The sequence below is a fragment of the Ahaetulla prasina genome, chromosome 2 (assembly GCF_028640845.1).
Source record: "Ahaetulla prasina isolate Xishuangbanna chromosome 2, ASM2864084v1, whole genome shotgun sequence".
Classification (NCBI taxonomy): Eukaryota; Metazoa; Chordata; class Lepidosauria; order Squamata; family Colubridae; genus Ahaetulla; species Ahaetulla prasina.
In genome coordinates this window covers 218,266,910-218,287,425 of record NC_080540.1, presented here as the reverse complement: position 1 = coordinate 218,287,425, position 20,516 = coordinate 218,266,910, and the positions used below count along the sequence as shown (strand labels likewise).

At 44.2% G+C, this 20,516-nt stretch overlaps 1 protein-coding gene across 4 annotated transcripts in view; it reads left to right on the top strand.

The window, feature by feature from the left end:
- Positions 1-656: 656 nt before the first annotated feature.
- MTAP (methylthioadenosine phosphorylase) overlaps positions 657-20,516 on the top strand; it is a 36,630-nt gene continuing 16,770 nt past the window's right edge. Inside the window, exons 1-5 of one of the 4 annotated variants that reach the window (XM_058171112.1) lie at positions 964-1,016; positions 6,361-6,447; positions 8,025-8,083; positions 10,747-10,789; positions 10,899-11,066. In XM_058171112.1, coding sequence (XP_058027095.1) covers positions 8,059-8,083; positions 10,747-10,789; positions 10,899-11,066 — 236 coding nt within the window. In that variant the 5' untranslated portion in view covers positions 964-1,016; positions 6,361-6,447; positions 8,025-8,058. Of the gene's footprint in view, positions 1,017-1,711; positions 1,868-6,360; positions 6,458-8,024; positions 8,084-10,746; positions 10,790-10,898; positions 11,067-20,516 lie in introns of those variants that run through there. The other 3 variants (XM_058171113.1, XM_058171111.1, XM_058171110.1) reach the window with 3 other exon arrangements.

Here is a 20,516-nt window from a genome sequence, read left to right as displayed (position 1 = left end):
TGCTCATACATTGGAGAATGATTCTAAATACTAATCAGATCCAATCCTTTTCAGTATCTCACATCAGTCAAGGTTAGCTGTTCCATTCAAAACCCACACAGAAGTTTAAACAATTATTATCCTTCAACAATATGATCCTAGGTTGCTATTGCCATCTTCTGGAATTTTTCTGAGTTCCTGCTACAACCGTAAGGATTTTCGACTCTCCCATTCAAGTATTAACCGTGTCTGCTTTAATGCTTCTTCTTTTCCCTCCCAAGAACAGAAATAATTTCCTTTTCAAAATCAGCGATAAAACAAACTTTATTTAAGAACAGGCTTCTCACACCACAAAATCAAAACATTATATTAGATTATCCGAGATGCCCATAAACCGTACAACGTCACAACTTTTGCTTGCTTATAAGCTTTCCCTTTGTTTTATTCCTTGGTCAAAGAAGACACCCCTAAAGAAGTCTTGCTTAAAGCCCCGACACGATCTCCGTTGCCTATTTGTGAGAGAAATCTTTCTTCCCTCCGGAATCGGTTTGATTGGCGTCCCAACTGAGCTTAGCAGAAAATCAAAGCCAGGATACGTCCACTGGATCACGAGGATCACGTTTGGTTTCCCCCCCCCACCCAAATCGATTTCCCTCATTCGGGCGGCTTTCAACGTGCGCTGGGCTTGGGAATCGCTTCGGCCTGACGAAGAAGCGACGCCCTCCGTTAGGGCGGCTATGCAAAACAAAGAGAGCTCCGTCAAATAATATTATATATATTATTATATATATATATAAAGCGCTGCAAAACCTTCCTCCGTTCCCCGCCACCGAAGAAAGAAAACCGGTGGGCGGAGGAGGAGGAGGGGGGACGGGGACTCGCGCAACGATATCGGCGCAAGGCGAGACGCTGGGATTTTTCCCCATATTTCAGGCTCCCGGCACGAGGAACCATCCCTGGGCGGAGAAGTCGGCACCGCCTCCTTCCTCTTTCTTCGGGCGAACATGGCTGCAGCCGCCGTCTGCTCGGCCGTGAAGGTAAGGCGCCTTTTGCAGCCGTTTTTCGTCAAACGGGGAATGCCGCTCGGCTTTTCCCGTTTGTGTGTGTGGGGTCTTCTTCTCCCCCCCACACGGGACCGGGCAGGTTCCTAGGGGCTCCCGCACCTCTGCAAAGAGGCGCCCGCGGGCCTCGGCACGAGGGAGAACCTCCGAAGACCGACTCCCCCGCACCTTTTGGCCGGCCTAAGAATCAGCGCTTATCTCCGCCGGCAACGGCGGCGGTGCCAGACTTATCTGGCGGCGCGGGGGTTGGGTGGGTTTTGCTGTAAAGCTTTCGCTCTCCTGGGCTGCAAACCAAGGAAGCCCGGCTGAACGCAGGGAGATTTACTGCAGAGCAAAGGCGCGCAGGTGTGAGTTGTGTAAAACGTTTGTTGCTGCTGCGGGCTGGGGGAAAAAGCGGGGGGGAAGAAGAGAGCGCGTCGATCCCGGGGCGTGAGATCGTGGCAAGAAATCCGAATTTTTCGAAAAGGGTTTCTAAGTTTGCCACCGTGGATCTCCTACTGTTCTCTGTAAGCCTTTTTTTTTTTCGTTTTTTGCTCCGCTTTTTGCGCTGGACTTTAGTCGGTCTCTTTCCCCTGGTGGTTTTTTTTTTTTTTGGATCCTTTTGCGAATCGGCCATTAGGCTGGATTTTCTCCAATTTTTAGATGAAAAACCAGGCGATCGATCAATCGATCGTGGGGCTGCCAGCCTGCTTCCTTCAAGCACAATGCAAGGGGGCAGAGAGGTCCTGGTTTCCCCCCCCAACCCCCTTAAGAGTCTGAAACTGGAGATCACCCCAGCCTTGAACTGGGTTTTGGAGGCTCTTTGGAAATCTTGGAAAGCAATACAGGTAGTTCTCGACTTACAATAGTTCACTTAATGACCAAAGTTAGAAACTTTGACCTATGACCATTTTCACATTTAAACTATTGTTGTGGTCACATGCTTGAAATCGGGATTCATATTTATGACGGCTGGGTTGTCCCCGGATCATGGGATCCCCTTTTTGCGACCTTCCGACAAGCGAAGTCAACGAAGGAACCAGATTCGCTTAACAGCTGTTTTACTAATTTAACAACTGCAGTGATTTGCTTAACAAATGTGGCAAGGCAAGTCATGAAATGGGGCAAAATTTCACTTAAAAATTTCTCACTTGGCAACCAAAATTTTGGGGCTCGATTGTGGTTGTAAGTTGAGGACTACTGTACAATAGAAACAAAGCCCTGCCTGTGAGATTGAATTTTTTACCTACCATTCTGCTGATGCACAAAGTAGATCTGAATAAAAACAAAACGCTAGAGAGATACATAAAAACTTAACAAAAACTAGCACCTGTACCTGAATATGCCTAAACCCCAGTGTGCTCAACTCTTGAGGATTTTATGGACTTGGGTGTATTGTTTTCTTGGGTATGTACTCCCATGGAAATCTGTTGGCTGTTTTGACATAGGTATATGTTTTTAATTTTTCAGATTGCTGCTATATTTTCCTATCTGTTAACCAGGTTCAACCCTGACTAGCTTTTCATGATTTGCAAGGTTGCTACCAGCAAAAATTCACTTTTCAATCAATCAGAATAGAGCTGGAAGGGACCTTGGAGGTCTTCTAGTCCAGCCTCCTGCTCAAGCAGGAGACTCTATACCATTTCAGACAAGTGACTTGTCCAGTCTCTTCTTAAAAACCTTTAGTGATGAAGCACCCACAAGTTCTGAAGGCAAGCTGTTCCCCTGGTTAACTGTCTTCACTGTTAGGAAGTTTCTTCTTAGTTCTAGGTTTCTTCTCTCCTTCACCAAGGAAGCCGCTACATTCCCTTCCTGTTGTTCTTTGTGGTCAGACAAAAATGTTTTTAATTAGGCAATATGTGGTTTATAGTAGTGAAATCCACTTGTCTGTCATCTGTTACAAGGAAGTCAAAAGACACCGTTTTAGAGAGCATTTTCCGCCTTGCCAAACTGCAGCTCCATCAGTCAAACCATCCATAGTTTGAGGTTTGGATGGGAGAACATAGATTGAAACAGATTTGTCAACCCACGTTCTTATAAGACTGTAACATGAAGTTGCCATGGACTAAAATAGGCCTTCATGGATTATCTCCCTTCACTGTACAGGTAGTCCTTAATTTACGATCCCAAATTTCCATTGCTAAGCAAAGCGGTTGCCTCATTTTATGACCATTTTGCCACAGTTGTTAATTGAATCATTGGAGTTGTTAAGTGAATTACACAGTTGTTAAGCAAATCTGGTTTCCCCCATTGACCTTGCTTGTTGAAAGCCAGCTTGGATAGTTAACAAATGGTGATCATATGACCCCAGGACAATGCAACTGTCATAAATACATGCCAAGTGCCCAGAATTTGATTATTTGACCATGGGGTTGCTGCAGTGGTTGTAAAGGTGAAAAATGGTCATAAGTCACCTTTTTCAGTAAGTCACTAAACAAATGCTTGTAAGTGGACGACTACTTGGGATCAAAATGCAGAGTGTCTTATATGGCAGGGTCTCCAACCTTGGTCCCTTTAAGACTTGTGGACTTCAACTCCCAGAGTTCCTCAGCCAGCTTTGCTGGCTGAGGGATTCTGGGAGTTGAAGTCCACAAATCTTAAAGGGACCAAGGTTGGAAACCCCTGTTATATGGTATTATCTGGGAGCGATTAAGTCAGTGATGTTCGAAAATATTTTTGTGAGTAAGAGTCCATAATAAAGTTGCTTAGATAACCCTTAGATAACCCTTAGATAACCCTTAGATAACGGAAAAACAAGTTACTTTGCCAAGCTCATGTCATACAGTATAGTAGATGAACTTCTGTATGGGAATTTTGAATCGGAGTTAACATAATTCTCATCTCCTCTGCCTATTGCTTTATGGATTTCTTGTTCAATCAGCATATTAACTATCAAATTCCCATGATGTGATAAGATGTTATTAAGGGCCTCTGGTGGCTCAGCAGACTAAGTCTGTCTGTTATTAACATAGCTGCTTGCAATTACTGCAAGTTCAAGTCCCACCAGGCCCAAGGTTGACTCAGCCTTCCATCCTTTATAAGGTAGGTAAAATGAGGACCCAGATTGTTGGGGGCAATAAAAGTTGACTTTGTATATAATATACAAATGGATGAAGACTATTGCTTAACACAGTGTAAGCCGCCCTGAGTCTTCGGAGAAGGGCGGGATATAAATTCAAATAAAAAAAAAATGTCACACAGAATCCATGGCAAATATCAAAAGATCTTGTCTTCTGTGCTAATGAAAGCAAAATTCTAATTATATATGATGTCATAAAAACTATGTACCATAGTTAACATATAGAACAGGATATTTTAAGAACTTCTGTAATTAATATCAATAGGGCTTTGCTTTTTTTAAAAAAAATCTGTGTATCACAATCAATGGCTTCTTTACTATTTTGATTTTCAAGCAATGTTTTAAGGAATCTTGCCATTCTTATACTTGTGCATAGGGACCAGAAAAAAAGTAGCCTATCCTCCCTTAAAAGTGGTTTATTTACTGCTCTTTTATCTTGCAGTAGCAGAAGGTATGTTCCAAGTAAATTTTCAAGTGGAAATTAGGGTGCTACAGGAGTACTGTACTTCCCTGGAGAAGCATGGGTGCTGGAGAATCCCAGTAATATACAGAGTCAATGATGAAACAATGTGATAGAGGATAATTTCCATACCACATCTTTGGTTTGGAAGTTGGAGCCATGCAGCCAGTGATTTGATCTTGGGGGGGTTACAAGCATGTCTGTCAAGCCTAACCACCTCACAAGGTTGTGGTTGTGGGGAAAATCGAATAGAAGGAAGATATGTTGGCTATTTTTGCCACCTTGAGATATTTGTAAAAATAATAAAGGCAGGATACAAATAAATACTTTGGCCTAGATTTTTAAAAGCTTTATTTTAAGTTGAGTTTTTAGCTTTCTTTAGCTTTCTTTCTTAAGAGGTGAGATTTATTGATATACTCTCATTGTATTCCTTTTTCACTGTTTATTTTATTATTCTTTTACTCTGTTCTGTTTACACATCTTTCATTTTCTTCCTTTATTATTGTAAGCCACTGAGAATAGCACCATAGTGACATAGGCAGCAAATAAATGTAAGAAATAAATAAGGTTTAAGACATCAACTAGCCAGAGGAGCTAATTGAGCTACAGGTGAAGTGCTGTGAACTGGGGTTGCCCATTCTGCGTGGGCAACCCCAGTAATAAAAAGATTCAGAAGCTACTTCTTTAATGTTACATATGAGCTTTCTCCAGCCTTGATGCTTCTGAGATTTGTGGATGTTTGTGAACTGAAGTCTACATATCTAGCATGTGTCTGGTTTAGGGAAGACTGCATTAGAGACTTCTAGAAGACTTGCAGTTTTTAAAGTAGAGAATTTCCTGTTCATTAGATGAAAACTTTACCACCATTACTAACTATGGATTGATTGGGCAATCTAGAACTGAGAACAGAGATAAGGGGGCAGGTCTGTTCCTCTCAATGTTGTTGTTGAATTTGTTGTTATGGGCTTGTTATGGCCCACCAGTGGCCAGCAGACCTGGCAGCAGATTAGGACAGTGAGGAGGTTGGGGAGGAACATGGGCCAGTCCTGGAGTCTGAGGAAGGCTCTGATGAGTCGGAGGCAGAGAGGGGGGCAGGGCCAGATGCCAGTTATCAGCTGCCTTCAGAGTCAGACATCAGTGAGGCAGACAAACAGCTGGAGCCTGTTCTCAGTGTGCGCATGAACAGATAAATGGAACAGCTAAAGAACAAGGGTCGACTTAGGGGTAAGGCCACAGGTGGATGATGAATCACCTCTCCCAGGGAATAAAAGAAGAGCAAAAAGGGAGTGGAGTTTGCAGGAGACAATTAGTTTGCCTAATTGGTTTGTGACTCTCCAAGACTCTTTGCCAAGTTTTGAAGATATCGGCCTGGCAGCTCTGTAAGCCAGATAAGGTCTGTGACTGTAAATTCTCCCTTGAAAGACTTTGCTAAAGGTGAATGAGAGGAATTCACTGTTTGTTTAATAAAAGAGGTTTTGTCAGGACCAGGATTCTGCTTTGTGTTTTATGGGGAAGCCTAGGTTAGAACAGGGGTTCTGACAGCTTACAAAGGAAGTGAGGTTTGCTACTGTGCCTGTTTTGACACGAATGCCCTGTAGAAACTCTTGATAGCCATCTGCTTCTAGTACTTTTTCCATCTGTCCTGCGTTGTGATTAAGGGAGTTGCCTAAGGCTAAAAGAGATGTGTTTGCCAGCCTTATCAAAATAAATAAAGCAATAAAGAAATTGTGATGTTAGTGGTACATTCATGAATAATTTATCCTTTTATCTTGTCTTCTAATCTGTATTTCTTTCTCTGGAAGATTGGAATTATCGGAGGGACGGGTCTGGATGATCCTGAGATATTAGAAGGTCGAACAGAAAAATACATTGATACACCATACGGAAAGGTGTGTATAGGTAATTAAGCAATCTTTGTTTTGTGTGTATATAATGTGCTGGGGGAAACACCTGAAAAAGAGCTATATTTCCAAGAATTCCTCATCGGTTTCTATGAAAAAACACCCAGAACCTTTGCAACTTGATTGGATTTTTAACATAGTGTGATTAACACTTGCAAGGATTGAATGAAGAAAGATAAGAAAGTCCAGGGGTGAAAGTCCAGGAGTGAAAGACGATCTGGTAGCAATGGCGGCAGGTGATTCGGAGAACCGGTAGCAAAAATCCCTTCCCTCTCCCCATGCCCAGCTGAGCCATGCGATCATCAGAGGGTTGTTGGTTTTTTTTACTTTTAAAAGCATTTTTTTCTTCGGCCGAAAAAATGCTTTTAAAAGGCTCTGAGGATCCCAGCTGAGTTGCCTGATTGTCTTTTCTTTTAAAGGCAAAATGCTTTTAAAAGAAAAGAAAAGCCTCTGATGATCAGACAACTCAGCTGGGATCCTCAGAGCCTTTTAAAAGCATTTTTTTTACAACCTCTTCAGCCGAAGAGGTTGTAGAAAAAATACTTTTAAAAGTAAAAAAAAAAAGTTAGCCATGCCCACCCAGTCACACTATCCCCTCCACCAAGCCACACCCACAGAACCGGTAGTAACAAATTTTACATTTCACCAGTGAAAAAGTCCTCATAAAACATTATAGTTCTCTGAATTATGTCCACCATCTGTTCTTTGGGTGCCCAAATTATTTCTAATCTCCTGGGAAATGGCTCTGATTCCATGGCAGCTGATGATGGATCCACGAATTCAGCTCTTCTCCTTACGTACATATGAAAGGCTTGTACATATTGGGTATTTTAGTGGGACAGATGTATTCACAAAGTGTGACTTCATATAGGTTTCAGATTTATTAGATCTGCTGTCTTCATTACTCCTCATAGAGTATTTCTCGTAGAATCAGAGCTGATCCTCATCCCGCTGCTCAACGATGATGCGAAACTGTCTTTCCAGGATGTTCTGCACTTTGAATTAGTCACATAGCGTTCACTAAGAAACCCAAGCAGTCAGGTCCCAGAATAGCCATTACTGGTTGGTGGGCTGCTGCTATTGATCCTGTAATTCAGCGGTCTCCAGCCTTTCCAGCTTGGTAGAGATGGCGAGGGTGGGGTAGAGGGGACGGTTTTGTGTGCATGCACATGCCACTTCTACAAATGCAGCTTTGTGCATGCACAAGTGTTTGTATGTGCATGCACGCATGTTTGCCCACCAGGTCTGTGGCCCTGTTCCAAATGCTTGGGACCAGGACATGGACCAGGGGAGTTGGGGACCCCTGCTGTAATTGTAATATTCTGAAGAATGTACAACATGACTTTGCAATTGTTTTTTGTACATCAAATTTTGGCTGGCAGCAAAGCCTGCCAAACCTATTGAGATGTATTTCTATGTGTGATTTAATGTGTAGGATTGTAGTGCATAATGGATTTCCACTTTGATCCTGCATTCGTGGCAAATCAGATTTTTAAAAAAATTGTTGGTGGGATTTTATGATGCTTCTATAGTATATGTTGTATACTTGTTGTTTTTAATTCCAGCCATCAGATGCACTGATTTCAGGAAAGATAAAAAATGTTGACTGTGTGCTTCTATCCAGGTATGTGAAATTCCTTTAAAACACGTGAATTAGAATTGCATTAGAATGCCATTTATCGTAATCAAGCCAAACCTTCAAGCGGAATGGGACTTTTCACCTTGAACTCTTGGCGCTGCCTGTTTCTCCACCACGGTTTCGCCTCTGTGTTATTATGCCTCGGTACTTTGGGGCACGGCCCCTCCGTCCCAGTCTCTTTGCCGTGGCCCATTTGTCACATTTGTATTGGGCTTTTGGGCGCACAGGACATTCAAAGCCAGCCAATCAGTGCAGGGGCTCAGAGGCTTTGCGAGTAGAGGGGGGATGCAGTTCAGAGGGAGGCTCTGTCGGTTCGGCGCTTCGAACTGTCCTGTGTGCCCAAAAGCCCGATGCAAATTGTACTGCAATGAACGGGCCGTGGCAAAGGGACTGGGACGGAGGGGCTGTGGCCCAAAGTGCCGGGGCATAATAACACAGAGGTGAAACCTGGTGGAGAAACAGGCAGCGCCAAGAATTTGAGGCAAAATGTCCTAGACCCCCTTCAAGCTTGCTAACAATGCAGATTGGATTGACAGCTGTTTGGCAGGCAACTGAGGAGCTCTGCAAGAGTTTCCTTGTGCCATCATCTCTTCTTGCTTCCTAGAGGCTCACCAATCAGGTAGCTGATAGAAGGCACAGTATGGGTGGTAGGAAGTAGCAACTTTCACAAGAAATTACATAATCACCACGAATTGCCCATCTCGAGGTTGAGGATTATATCAATTACTCATGAATTTCCTCCAAATATAGGATTATATACTTTATTGAACTGGGGATGCAAGGGTTCCATGGCAGTGGTGAAATTCAGCCGGATCTATCTAGATCGCGCGATCCGGTAGTGCCGGCGGTGGTAGGCTCCGCCCACCCATCGGACATCATCACATCCTGTTTTTGACTCTGCGCATGTGTGGAGGAGGCGCGCACAAGTGTAGCGAGCATGTGCACTCACATTTGCAAACCGGTAGGGAAAGATAAGTGAATTTCATCCCTGTTCTGTGGTTAAAGACATTGAGCTTACCAGCTGGAAAGCTGACAGTCCAAGACTTGAGCACCATGTGAAGAGTGAGCTCCCATTCCTTGCCCCAGCTGTGGCCAGCTTAGCAGTTGGAAAAGATACAAACAGATAAATAGGTACCACTTTGGTGGGAAGGTAAACAGTGTTCCATGCCTCTCAGCATATAATCATGCTGGCCTCAGGACCATGAAATTCATGAAATTGTGTTCAGGTAATAGTGGCTTCCTTGGTTAAGAGATGTGTACTCCCCCTAAAGTCAGACAACTGGACAGGGGAAACCTTTGCTTTACTTTATTGAATGGATTAAGTTTCTTAACTTATGTTTTTTCATTTTCTTATGAGCTTCCTTGCAAAATGAACTGTGATTTGGGATAGAGAAACCAAGGATTCAAAAACAAAAAAAAAGTCCCTTATGGATATAAGCATGATAAAGGCTCTTAATCCAAACACATTTTTTTTAAAAAAAATCTAAAATATGAACCAAGAACCTCATGACTTGCAGCTAAGGTCTGTTCATCTGGTCTACAAGGTGAGTAATATAGATAATCTGACAGTTCTGGATTGACCACTCTAGAAGCTTTTCCTTGGTTCCTTGCTTACTCAAAAGGCTGCTTTTTTCCTTCCTGTGCTTCAAATTGTAGCTGTAGCATCAAGCACTTAATAAGGTAGTTCAGGAGTTCTGAAAAGGGGCCACATGTTTAGATCACAGTTTGATTTCTTGTCACCTCAACTCACATTTGCATAAGGTTGGGATAAATTATTTATTATTATCCAATGAAACTCAAAGCCCCTAAGAAAAGTGTTCTGGGAAATCAATAAATGATCTGTCATACTGGGAACAGTGATACAGTTTCAATGCAGTTGCAATGAAATGAAATGTATTTTTTCTATCCCACCTTGCTTTCTGAATGTGCCTATTGTCCTGTCGCTCAAAAAGGCCAGGTATGAACCTTCAACCCGAAAAAGCATCTTTAGCTGAAATGAGTCAGAGCAAATCATGATTTGCTGTATCACTTCCTGAGTGCAATGCAGATTTCCCCTCCTCCCCCAAGTTTTATTAGTTTTATTTATATAACATTCAATTTTTATCAAACAGTGTGTGTTCTGGGTACAATTATGCTCATTACCATCATATTAATAATACCATATTTTTTGGAGTATAAGACGCACCTTTTTCCCCCCAAAACGAGGGTGAAAATCTGGATGCGTCTTATACTTCGAATGTAGCCCCACCCAGCTTCTCAAACGGAGGTTTCAGAGGCTGAAAGAAGCTCCAGAAAAGAAGCCCCCAAACAGAGCTTCAGAAAAGAAGCCCCCAAAAGAGCTTCAGAAAAGAAGCCCCCAAACAGAGCTTTAGAAAAGAAGCCCCCAAATAGAGCTTCAGAAAAGAAGCCCCCAAATAGAGCTTCAGAAAAGAAGCCCCCAATCAGAACTTCAGAGGCTTTTTTTCTGAAGTTCTGTTTTGGAGGCTTTCAGAGGCAGAAAAAAAATGCAAAAAAAAGCAAGGCACAGAGCTTACAAGCAAGGAACCTGTTGCTAATATTCACCTCTGGGAACAGCTGATTGGGGTATTTCGGGAGGCCAATCCACCTGCTAATCAACTTTTTTCTTATTTTCCTCCCCAAAAAATAAGGTGCGTCTTATACTCCGGTGCATCTTATATTCCGAAAAATACGGTAACAATTGTCAATTTAACTGCCCAAGTAGCTTGTCCATTTATTGTTCTCCACTTTTATTTTAGGTTTTTAGGTTTAACCAGATTCCTTCTCTCTTTTCTTTCCCTAGGCATGGGAGGCATCATTCTATCATGCCAACAAATATTAATTTCCGTGCCAATTTGTGGGCTCTAAAAGAAGAAGGTTGCACTCATCTCTTAGTGACTACTGCCTGTGGTTCATTACGAGAAGAGATTCAGCCTGGAGATCTTGTTATAATTGACCAGTTCATAGATCGGTAAGCGGGGAGAGGGAAAATCTGGTTCTTTTTTTTTTTTTGAAAAAGTTTTTTATTTTTATTTTTCATCAACATATTGAAATGTACAGTCTCTTATCCATCATTAATTATTATTCATTCATCTTATCTTTTAAGTTCCATTTGTTAGTTGTTCGGTCCTGCTCTTTTACCATCTCCTTCCTTTATTTTAACACAACCTGGAAACAACAAGGGAGTGGAAAAGGGGAGAGGGGTAGAGAGAGGGAAGGAGGGGAATAGGGAGGCAAGGAGAGAGAAGGAAAGAAGGAAGGAGAAAGGAGAGGAAGAAGGAAGGGGAAAGAAGAGTAGGAGAGAGGGTAAGAAAGGGAGGAAGAAGAGAGGAGAGGGGAAAGAGGAGAGGAAGTAGAAAAGGGAAGGAAAGGAGGAATGAGGAAAGTAGAAAGGGATAGAAGAAAAGAGAAAAGGGAAGGGGGAAATCTGGTTCTGTATAGAGTTAGAACTAACAGAAATAGAATCAAGTCAAATTTGGCAAGAGATTCTGCTACTTTTGATATAATTCCTAAAATCTACTTCTGTCAAATCCATTATTTTAAATCAGTAACGGCAAGCGCATTGTTTTATTCCAATAAGAGAGCCAACCTTTCATGCCGAAGTATGTACAGGAAGAGGAGGAGAGGTCTCAGGGGGATTAAGAAACTGCCGTACATTACTCCATATCACCATATGATGATACCCCACCCCGGAAAAACAATTATTGAAAGACTTCTGTCCTTTGGCAGCATTGAAAAAAAGATCGCATTGCCTTCCTATTTGTCTTGTTCTCCTTCTTGGAGAACAAAATGTCTTGGATAAGTCTATTCTGGTGAGATTTCCCCAGCTCTTCTGCCAAGTTTGCAGAAAAGGAAAGTACAATTAAGGGTGGGGAAGCAGGAGATATCTATGGCTAGGAGGAGAGAGTAGCTGGACAACAGAGAGAATGGAAGGTTTAAAAGCATCAAGATGTTTTGAATGTAATTTTAAAGTCCCGGTAATTGGGAAATTGACACTTTTCTCTCTTTTTGCAAGCGGAGAGGTTTATAAGATATTTTTCTGACCTCACTGACTCTGTAATTGACTGTTGTTCATAGATACAATTTATAAAAAGCTGACTCTTCTTAATTTCCTATTTTTCATAGATGTAATTTATAAAAAATATGAATTATTATTAAGTCAATCACAAACGTGTTACATGCCTCGTTAGGTTTATCCATTTAGCTTTTAATATATGTGATGCCCAGGAAGGAAAGGTTTCTGCATATATATATATATATTTTTTTGAGACAGCCTAGTTTTCTCAGCTAGGTTAGACCAGCATTCAAGTCACAATACAGACTGTATATTTTGATCTGGTGGTTTAAAGCACCTTGATTCCAGCTCTTGATGTCTTTTTGTTTTCTCCCTTTACTTCTGTACAAAAGGAATTATTGTTAGGAAGAGAAAGAAGGGTGGGGGACTAAATGAAAAGTGCAATTGAGTTGTCAAATTTCATTTATTATTTTGTAGAAACAATTACAGTATTTATTAAAGAAACAGAAACTTTAATGTTTTTATAAAGTGAGCTGTTCTGTTATAAAAGCCCCCCTCTACAGTCAGTCCTTGGGGCCTGATTTTTTTCCGCCATTGCCCACAGATCAAGTTCATGATTTCTGCAGTTCATGTGCCCAAGAATGGCATAGTAATAGAACAATCCAGCCAAACATGAAGTCTTTATTTTCTTATACCATATAGACAGAATCTTGCCAGACTAAACCCATAGTGATGGATTGTATTCATGAAGGGAGAGGTGTTGTGATGGACTACAGTGAAGTAGTAGGTTCCAAAGAAGGAGGAGACACATTGTGTGTGGAGTGGGGGGGGAGCGAGACCAGACACAACATAGCCTAGAGTTGGATTGAAGAAAGAGGAAGAGATTTAAGACAGCCACTCCCTAGACTCTCCCCAAAGAATATACCCTGGGAAAGTCTAGGGTGTGGCTGTCATAAATCTCTTTCTTCAGTCCAATTCTAGCCTATTGTTGCGGTCCGTCAGCAGCCTACGGAGCTGGCAATGGAGTCAGACAGTGATGAGGCTGAGGTGAGGCCAGGACCATCGGGAAGTGAGCTGCGGACTCCAGAGCCTCCAGAGACTGATAGTAGTGAGGCCGAGGAACAGGAAGAGCCTGTTCCTAATGCACACGTGAGAAGAGCTGCCAGAAGGCAAGAGCAGCTCAAGCAGAGAGGACAACTTGGGAGTAGGGCCAAGAGATGATTGGCTCTTCCCATAAGGCTTAAAACAGACCAGCACCAGTGTTTCACCTTTGCCGGAAAACAACGTTGTAGCTCCGTCTTCTGCTCCGTCTTCTGCTTCGTGTACGTCTTTGTTTTTGTGGCTTCTGGACGTTTGCCAGGAAGGGCCTTTGGCAGTTTGCCTAATTGGACTAAGGTTTGTTATATAACTGAGGAATTTGTGTTGGGAGGCATTTGTTTTACTTTGAGTTGAACAACGCTGGGAATGAAGTAATTCCCAACTGTTCGAATAAAGTTTGTTTTTCCATGGACTAAGTTTATTACTACCTACTTGGGTCTGGGTCACAACACTTATGTTGTATCTAATCTCCCCCCCACCCTCCTTCTTGGGAACCTACTGCTTCACTGTAGTCCATCACAACATGTTCCCCTTCATAGACCAATCCATCACCATCTGTCATATTTTCGGCATCCTCTCTTATGAAAGTCACTGAGTCAACCGGTATCTTATATCCCCAAAACAATCCTATCTCCTTATCCTAATATAGATAGTCATTGACTTACGGCAACGGAGCCCAGAATTTTTGCTGCAACACAAGTTGTTGAGTGAGTTATGGTCCACTTTATAGCTGTTTGCCACAGTTGTTAAGCGAATCACTGTGGTTGTTAAGTGAATCTGGCTTCCCCCCCCCCCTTGACTTTGAATGTCAACTTGGCTGAGATTTGGGTTGGAAGACATGGATTGAATAAATTTCCCAGGTATTAAAATATCCTCAAGTTACAACAGTTTATTTAGTGACCATTTGAAGTTACAAAGGCACTGAAAAAAGTGACTTATATTGTTTTTTATACTTATGACCATTGCAGCATCTCCATGTTCATGTGGTTAAAATTCAGATGCTTGGCAACTGACTCACATTTATGACTATTGTTTATTTTATTTTTATTTATTTATTAATCATATTTATATACCGCCCTATCTCCCGAAGGACTCAGGGCGGTTCACAGGCACTTAAAAAACACATAAATACAGAATAAAAACAGTTTAAAAAACTTATTATAAAGCCCGTTAATTAAAATGTACAAATAAAACCTAATTAAAACCCATAAATTTAAAATCTAGCTCAGTCCTGCACAATTAAATAAATATGTTTTAAGCCCGCGGCGGAAGGTCCGAAGGTCCGGAAGCTGACGGAGTCCGGGGGGTAGTTCGTTCCAAAGGGTGGGAGCCCCCACAGAGAAGGCCCTTCCCCTGGGCGTCGCCAGACGACATTGCCTCGCTGACGGCACCCTGAGGAGACCCTCTCTGTGAGAGCGCACGGGTCGGTGAGAGGTATTCGGTAGCAGAAGGCGGTCCCGTAAATAACCCGGCCCTATGCCATGGAGCGCTTTAAAGATTGTCACCAAAACCTTGAAGCGCACCCGGAAGGCCACAGGTAGCCAGTGCAGTCTGCGCAGGACTTGCAGTGCGCAGGACTTGCAGTGTCCCGCGGGTCATGTGATCACCTTTTGCGACCTTCTGACAAAGTTAACGGGAGGGACAGATTCACTTAAGAAACGTGTTACTAAATTAACAACTGCAGTGATTCACTCAACGACTGTGGCAAGAAAGGTCGTAAAATGAGGCAAAACTCACGTAACTGTCTCACTTAGCAACAGAAATTCTGGGCTCAGTTGTGCTCGAAAGTTGAAGGCTACCTATAGCTGGCAGAACGGTTTATAATGGCTAGACTTCATTTATTTATTTATTTATTTATTTATTTATTTATTAAAATTTTATACCGCCTTCTCCCGAAGGACTCAGGGCGTGTACAGCCAAAGTAAAACAAAGATATATACAGTTTAAAACAACAATTAAAAGAGCAAATTTTAAAGGCCGATTATTAAAATTTAAATTAAAAGTTAAAAATATTAAAACCCAATTAAAATACATCACTAATTATGCCAGTCCCGCTTTAATGAATAAATATGTTTTGAGCTCACGACGGAAGGTCCAAGATCGGGCACTTGACGAGACCGGGGAAGTCCATTCCAGAGCGCCACTGCCCCCACAGAGAAGGCCTTACTCCTGGGGGCCGCCAGCCGACACTGTTTGGCGGACGGCACCCTGAGGAGACCCTCTCTGTGAGAGCGCACGGGTCGGTGAGAGGTATTCGGTAGCAGAAGGCGGTCCCGTAAATAACCCGGCCCTATGCCATGGAGCGCTTTAAAGATTGTCACCAAAACCTTGAAGCGCACCCGGAAGGCCACAGGTAGCCAGTGCAGTCTGCGCAGGACTTGCAGTGCGCAGGACTTGCAGTGTCCCGCGGGTCATGTGATCACCTTTTGCGACCTTCTGACAAAGTTAACGGGAGGGACAGATTCACTTAAAAAACGTGTTACTAAATTAACAACTGCAGTGATTCACTCAACGACTGTGGCAAGAAAGGTCATAAAATGAGGCAAAACTCACGTAACTGTCTCACTTAGCAACAGAAATTCTGGGCTCAGTTGTGGTCGAAAGGTGAAGGCTATCTATAGCTGGCAGAACGGTTTATAATGGCTAGACTTCATTTATTTTATTTATTTATTTTATTTTATTAAATTTTTATACCGCCCTTCTCCCGAAGGACTCAGGGCGGTGTACAGCCAAAGTAAAAACAAAGATATATACAGTTTAAAACAACAATTAAAAAGAGCAAATTTTAAAGGCCGATTATTAAAATTTAAATTAAAAAGTTAAAAAATATTAAAAACCCAATTAAAATACATCACTAATTATGCCAGTCCCGCTTTAATGAATAAATATGTTTTGAGCTCACGACGGAAGGTCCGAAGATCGGGCACTTGACGCAGACCGGGGGGAAGTTCATTCCAGGCGTCACTGCCCCCACAGAAGGCCCTACTCCTGGGGCCGCCAGCCGACACTGTTTGGCGGACGGCACCCTGAGAGACCCTCTCTGTGAGAGCGCACGGGTCGGTGGGAGGCAAAGGTAACAGCAGGTGGTCTCGTAAGTACCGGGTCCTAAGCCATGGAGCGCTTTAAAGATAGTTACCAAAATCTTGAAGCGCACCGAAAGACCACAGGAAGCCAGTGCAAGCTATGGAGCAGCGATGTCACGTGGGAGCCACGAGCGGCTCCGTTACTACTCGCGCAGCCGCATTCTGGACTAACTGCAGCCTCCGGGTGCACCTCAAGGGCAGCCCCATGTAGAGAGCATTGCAATAATCCAGCCTAGACGTAACCAGAGCGTGAGTGACCGTGCATAAGGCATCCCGATCAAGGAAGGGACGAACTGGCGAACCAGGCGAACCTGGTAAAGGCCCTCCTGGCGACGGCCGCCAGGTGTTCATCAAAGACAGCCGTCCGTCCAGGAGGACACCCAAGTTGCGAACCGCCTCCTTTGGGGCCACTAACTCGCCCCAACAGTCAGCTGCGGATGCAGCTGACTGTACCGGGATGCCGCATCCACAGCCACTCCGTCTTGGAGGATTGAGCTTGAGTCTGTTTCTCCCCATCCAGACCCGTACAGCTTCCAGGCACCGGGACAGCACTTGACCGCCGTTGGGGTGGTCCGGGGTGGAAAAGTACAGCTGAGTATCATCAGCGTACAGATGATAACTCACCCGAAACCACTGATGACCTCACCCAGCGGCTTCATATAGATGTTGAACAGGGTGGGCGAGAGAATCGACCCTGAGGCACCCCACAAGTGAGGCGCCTCGAGGCGACCTCTGCCCCCTGTCAACACCGTCTGCGACCGGTCAGAGAGATAGGAGGAGAACCACCGATAAGCGGTGCCCCCACTCCCAATCCCTCCAACCGCGCAGCAGGATACCATGGTCGATGGTATCGAAAGCCGCTGAGAGATCTAATAGGACCAAGGCAGAGGAGCAACCTGTCCCTGGCCCTCCAGAGGTCATCCACCAACGCGACCAAAGCCGTCTCCGTGCTATAACCGGGTCGGAAGCCGGACTGGAGCAGGTCCAGATAGACAGTTTCCTCCAGGTGCCGGGGAGCTGCCATGCAACCACATTCTCAACAACCTTCGCCACAAAGCGAAGGTTGGAGACTGGACGATAATTACTCAAAATAGCTGGGTCCAGGGAAGGCTTCTTGAGGAGAGGTCTCACCACCGCCTCCTTCAAGGCGGCGGGGAAAACCCCTTCCATCAAAGAAGCATTTATAATCCCCTGGAGCCAGCCTCGTGTCACTTCCTGAGCAGCCAGCACTAACCAGGGAGGGCACGGGTCCAGTAAACATGTAGTTGCATGTAACCTCCCCAGCAACCTGTCCATGTCCTCGGGAGCCACAGAATCAAACTCATCCCAAATAACCTCAACAAGACGCGTCTCTGTCGTCCCGGCTGGATCATCGCAATCTTGGTCCAAACTATCCCGAAGCTGAACGATTTTATCGTATAGATAACCGTTAAACTCCTCAGCTCGTCCCTGTAAGGGGTCATCCCGTCCCTCTTGATGGAGGAGGGAACGGGTCACCTGGAACAGGGCGGCCGGGCGGGTATCTGCCGATGCAATGAGGGTGGAAGCGTGAGGCAACCGCCTCCCTCATTGCCACTAGGTAGGTCCTAGTAAAGGACCTCACTAGTGTCGATCAGCCTCGGAACGGCTAGACCTCCAAACACTCTCCAGGCGTCTTCTCCGGCGTTTCATCTCTCTCAGCTCCTCGGAAAACCAGGGAGCCAATTGAGATCTACGCCGGGTCAGAGGCCGCAAAGGCGCGACACGGTCCAAAGCCCCAGCCGCGGCCCGTTCCCAGGCCGCAACCAGTTCTTCAGTCGTGCCGTGGGTAAGATCCTCAGGAAGCGGCCCAAGCTCCGTCAGGAACCTCTCCGGGTCCATCAGGCGCCTGGGACGGAACCAACGCATTGGCTCCGTCTCCCTGCGGTGGTGAGCGGCGGTCTGAAAGTCTAGGCGAAGAAGAAAATGATCTGACCATGACACGGTTCTTTCACTAAATCTCCTAAATCCAGATCATTTACCCACTGACCAGAGATAAAAATCAAGTCTAGCGCCTCCCCAATGTGTGTAGGGCCATCAGTTACTTGAATCAGGTCCAAGGCCGTCATGGAGGCCTGGAACTCCTGAACCACCGTCGGCGACAAGCCGGCAGATGGCAGGTTGAAATCCCCAAGACCAGTAGTCTGGGGATCTCCACCGCCACGCCAGCAAGCACCTCTAGCAGTTCAGGTAGGGCTGTAGTCACGCAGCAAGGAGCCAGGTGCGTGATCAACAGCCCCATCTGATTCCGTGGCCCCACTTCACAAGGAAGGATTCACAGCCAGCTATCTGAGGAACAGTGGACTCCCTCGGCTCCAGACTTTCTTTAATCACAACCGCCACCCCCCCACCCCTACCTTGGGTCCTCGGCTGATGGAATGCACGGAAACCCGGAGGGCACAGTTCGACCAGGGGTACACCCCCTTCTGTGCCCAACCAGGTCTCCGTAATGCCCATAAGGTCCGCGGACTCCCTCTGAATAAGATCACAAATCAGGGGAGCCTTGTTAACCACGGACCGGGCATTGCAAAGCATCAGCCTAAGACCCAAGCTCTGAGGGTCTTGACCATCCGGGGAACGAGTGAGGACTGGGGGGCCGGAGCACGTGATCGCTTTTAAACATCGAACACGTGCTCCCAAAGAGCGATACGGCCCCCTGCCTCCGCCATATCTGCCCCTCCCACTCACCGTACAGATGGGATAATGTTCTCCGCTCTGTACAATCCCCTCCCCTCATAACATCCATTTTTAAAATCCTGTTTCTAAAAGTTAACATTTGCGATAGGTTGTGTTTTTTTTTTCAACTGCTGCTGCAAAGGCTACATTTTAAAATGAAATTGATGGATTCTAGTTTAAAAGTACAGATCCCATCACAAGAAAACTAAGCAGAGTTCTTGAGCCACATGCCAGCGTTGATTTAAATGTAACTTCAGGTTCTTGAAAATCAAACCAGGAGCTGAAATAATTGCTTCCCGGGGAAAATGCTACCTTCTGAAGAAGGCTGTAATCCAAAAGTAGCTGTAATCGAATTTGTTTATTGTCACAGCAAGATTTATGCAGCTTTATTAATGAAATAAGCACTGCATCGCATTGCTTTCCTTGCTGTATGAAGTATGGTGATATCTTCACTCCCCCAATCGTGCTGTCACTGCTGCAGCTGCACATTGTACCCCCTCCCTGATACCCACCCCATGTTAGAACTGCAATTCCCAGAATCCTAGTCAGCGCGGCCATTGCCAGAGAATTCTGGGAGTTCTAATCCCATTGGAGTAGTCTTCATCATTCTGTTGCAAGCCTGCGTATTTCTTGTATGCCTCGTAGTTGCTCAGAATTTTGCAGCAAAGCTATTGAAATGTGTTTCATACTCATTTAGCAGAGTCCTTTGTCAAGAGGCGATATCTTATTGGCAGGAGTGGCGTATGTTCCTGTTTACTCCCTACATATTGCATTGTGAGTGGCCACCTGATCCCTTCCAGATGTTTGCATTTAACAACTCTTCCTGTTCTTTGCCGTTAGTAGTGCTGACAGGGTTGGTGAGAGGTGAAGTTCTGAAGTCTTGGCAGGAGTGCATTGAGACTATTTTTAGCTTTAGTTTCTTTTTTTTTCTTTCCCCAGTCCATTTTTTTTTTTTTACATTTATATCCCGCCCTTCTCCGAGGACTCAGGGCGGCTTACAGTGTGTAAGGCAATAGTCTCATTCTATTTGTATATTTACAAAGTCAACTTATTGCCCCCCCAACAATCTGGGTCCTCATTTTACCTACCTTATAAAGGATGGAAGGCTGAGTCAACCTTGGGCCTGGTGGGACTAGAACCTGCAGTAATTGCAGGCAGCTGTGTTTTAATAACAGGCTATGTATGTTCACAAACGTTTTCAGCTGAATTTTGCTGACCAAATAGCATTCTTCGTGCGTTTTTAGGGCGCGACACAGGCTTTATGTTTTTTTTCCCAGTTCTGGTTTACAAATTGAGAAGCATTTTGCTTCTTTCCATCTTTTTTTTTTTTTTTACTTCTGGTTTACTAATCATCAGTTAAGATTATGGTCTCATTTCTGTTTAAGGCCTCTTTCTTTCTTTCTTTCTTTCTTTCTTTCTTTCTTTCTTTCTTTCTTTCTTTCTTTCTTTCTTTCTTTTTTAAATACTTTTTATTTTTTTAAAAAAAAACAAGACACAACAAACACTAACATAAAACATATATTCCTTCTTT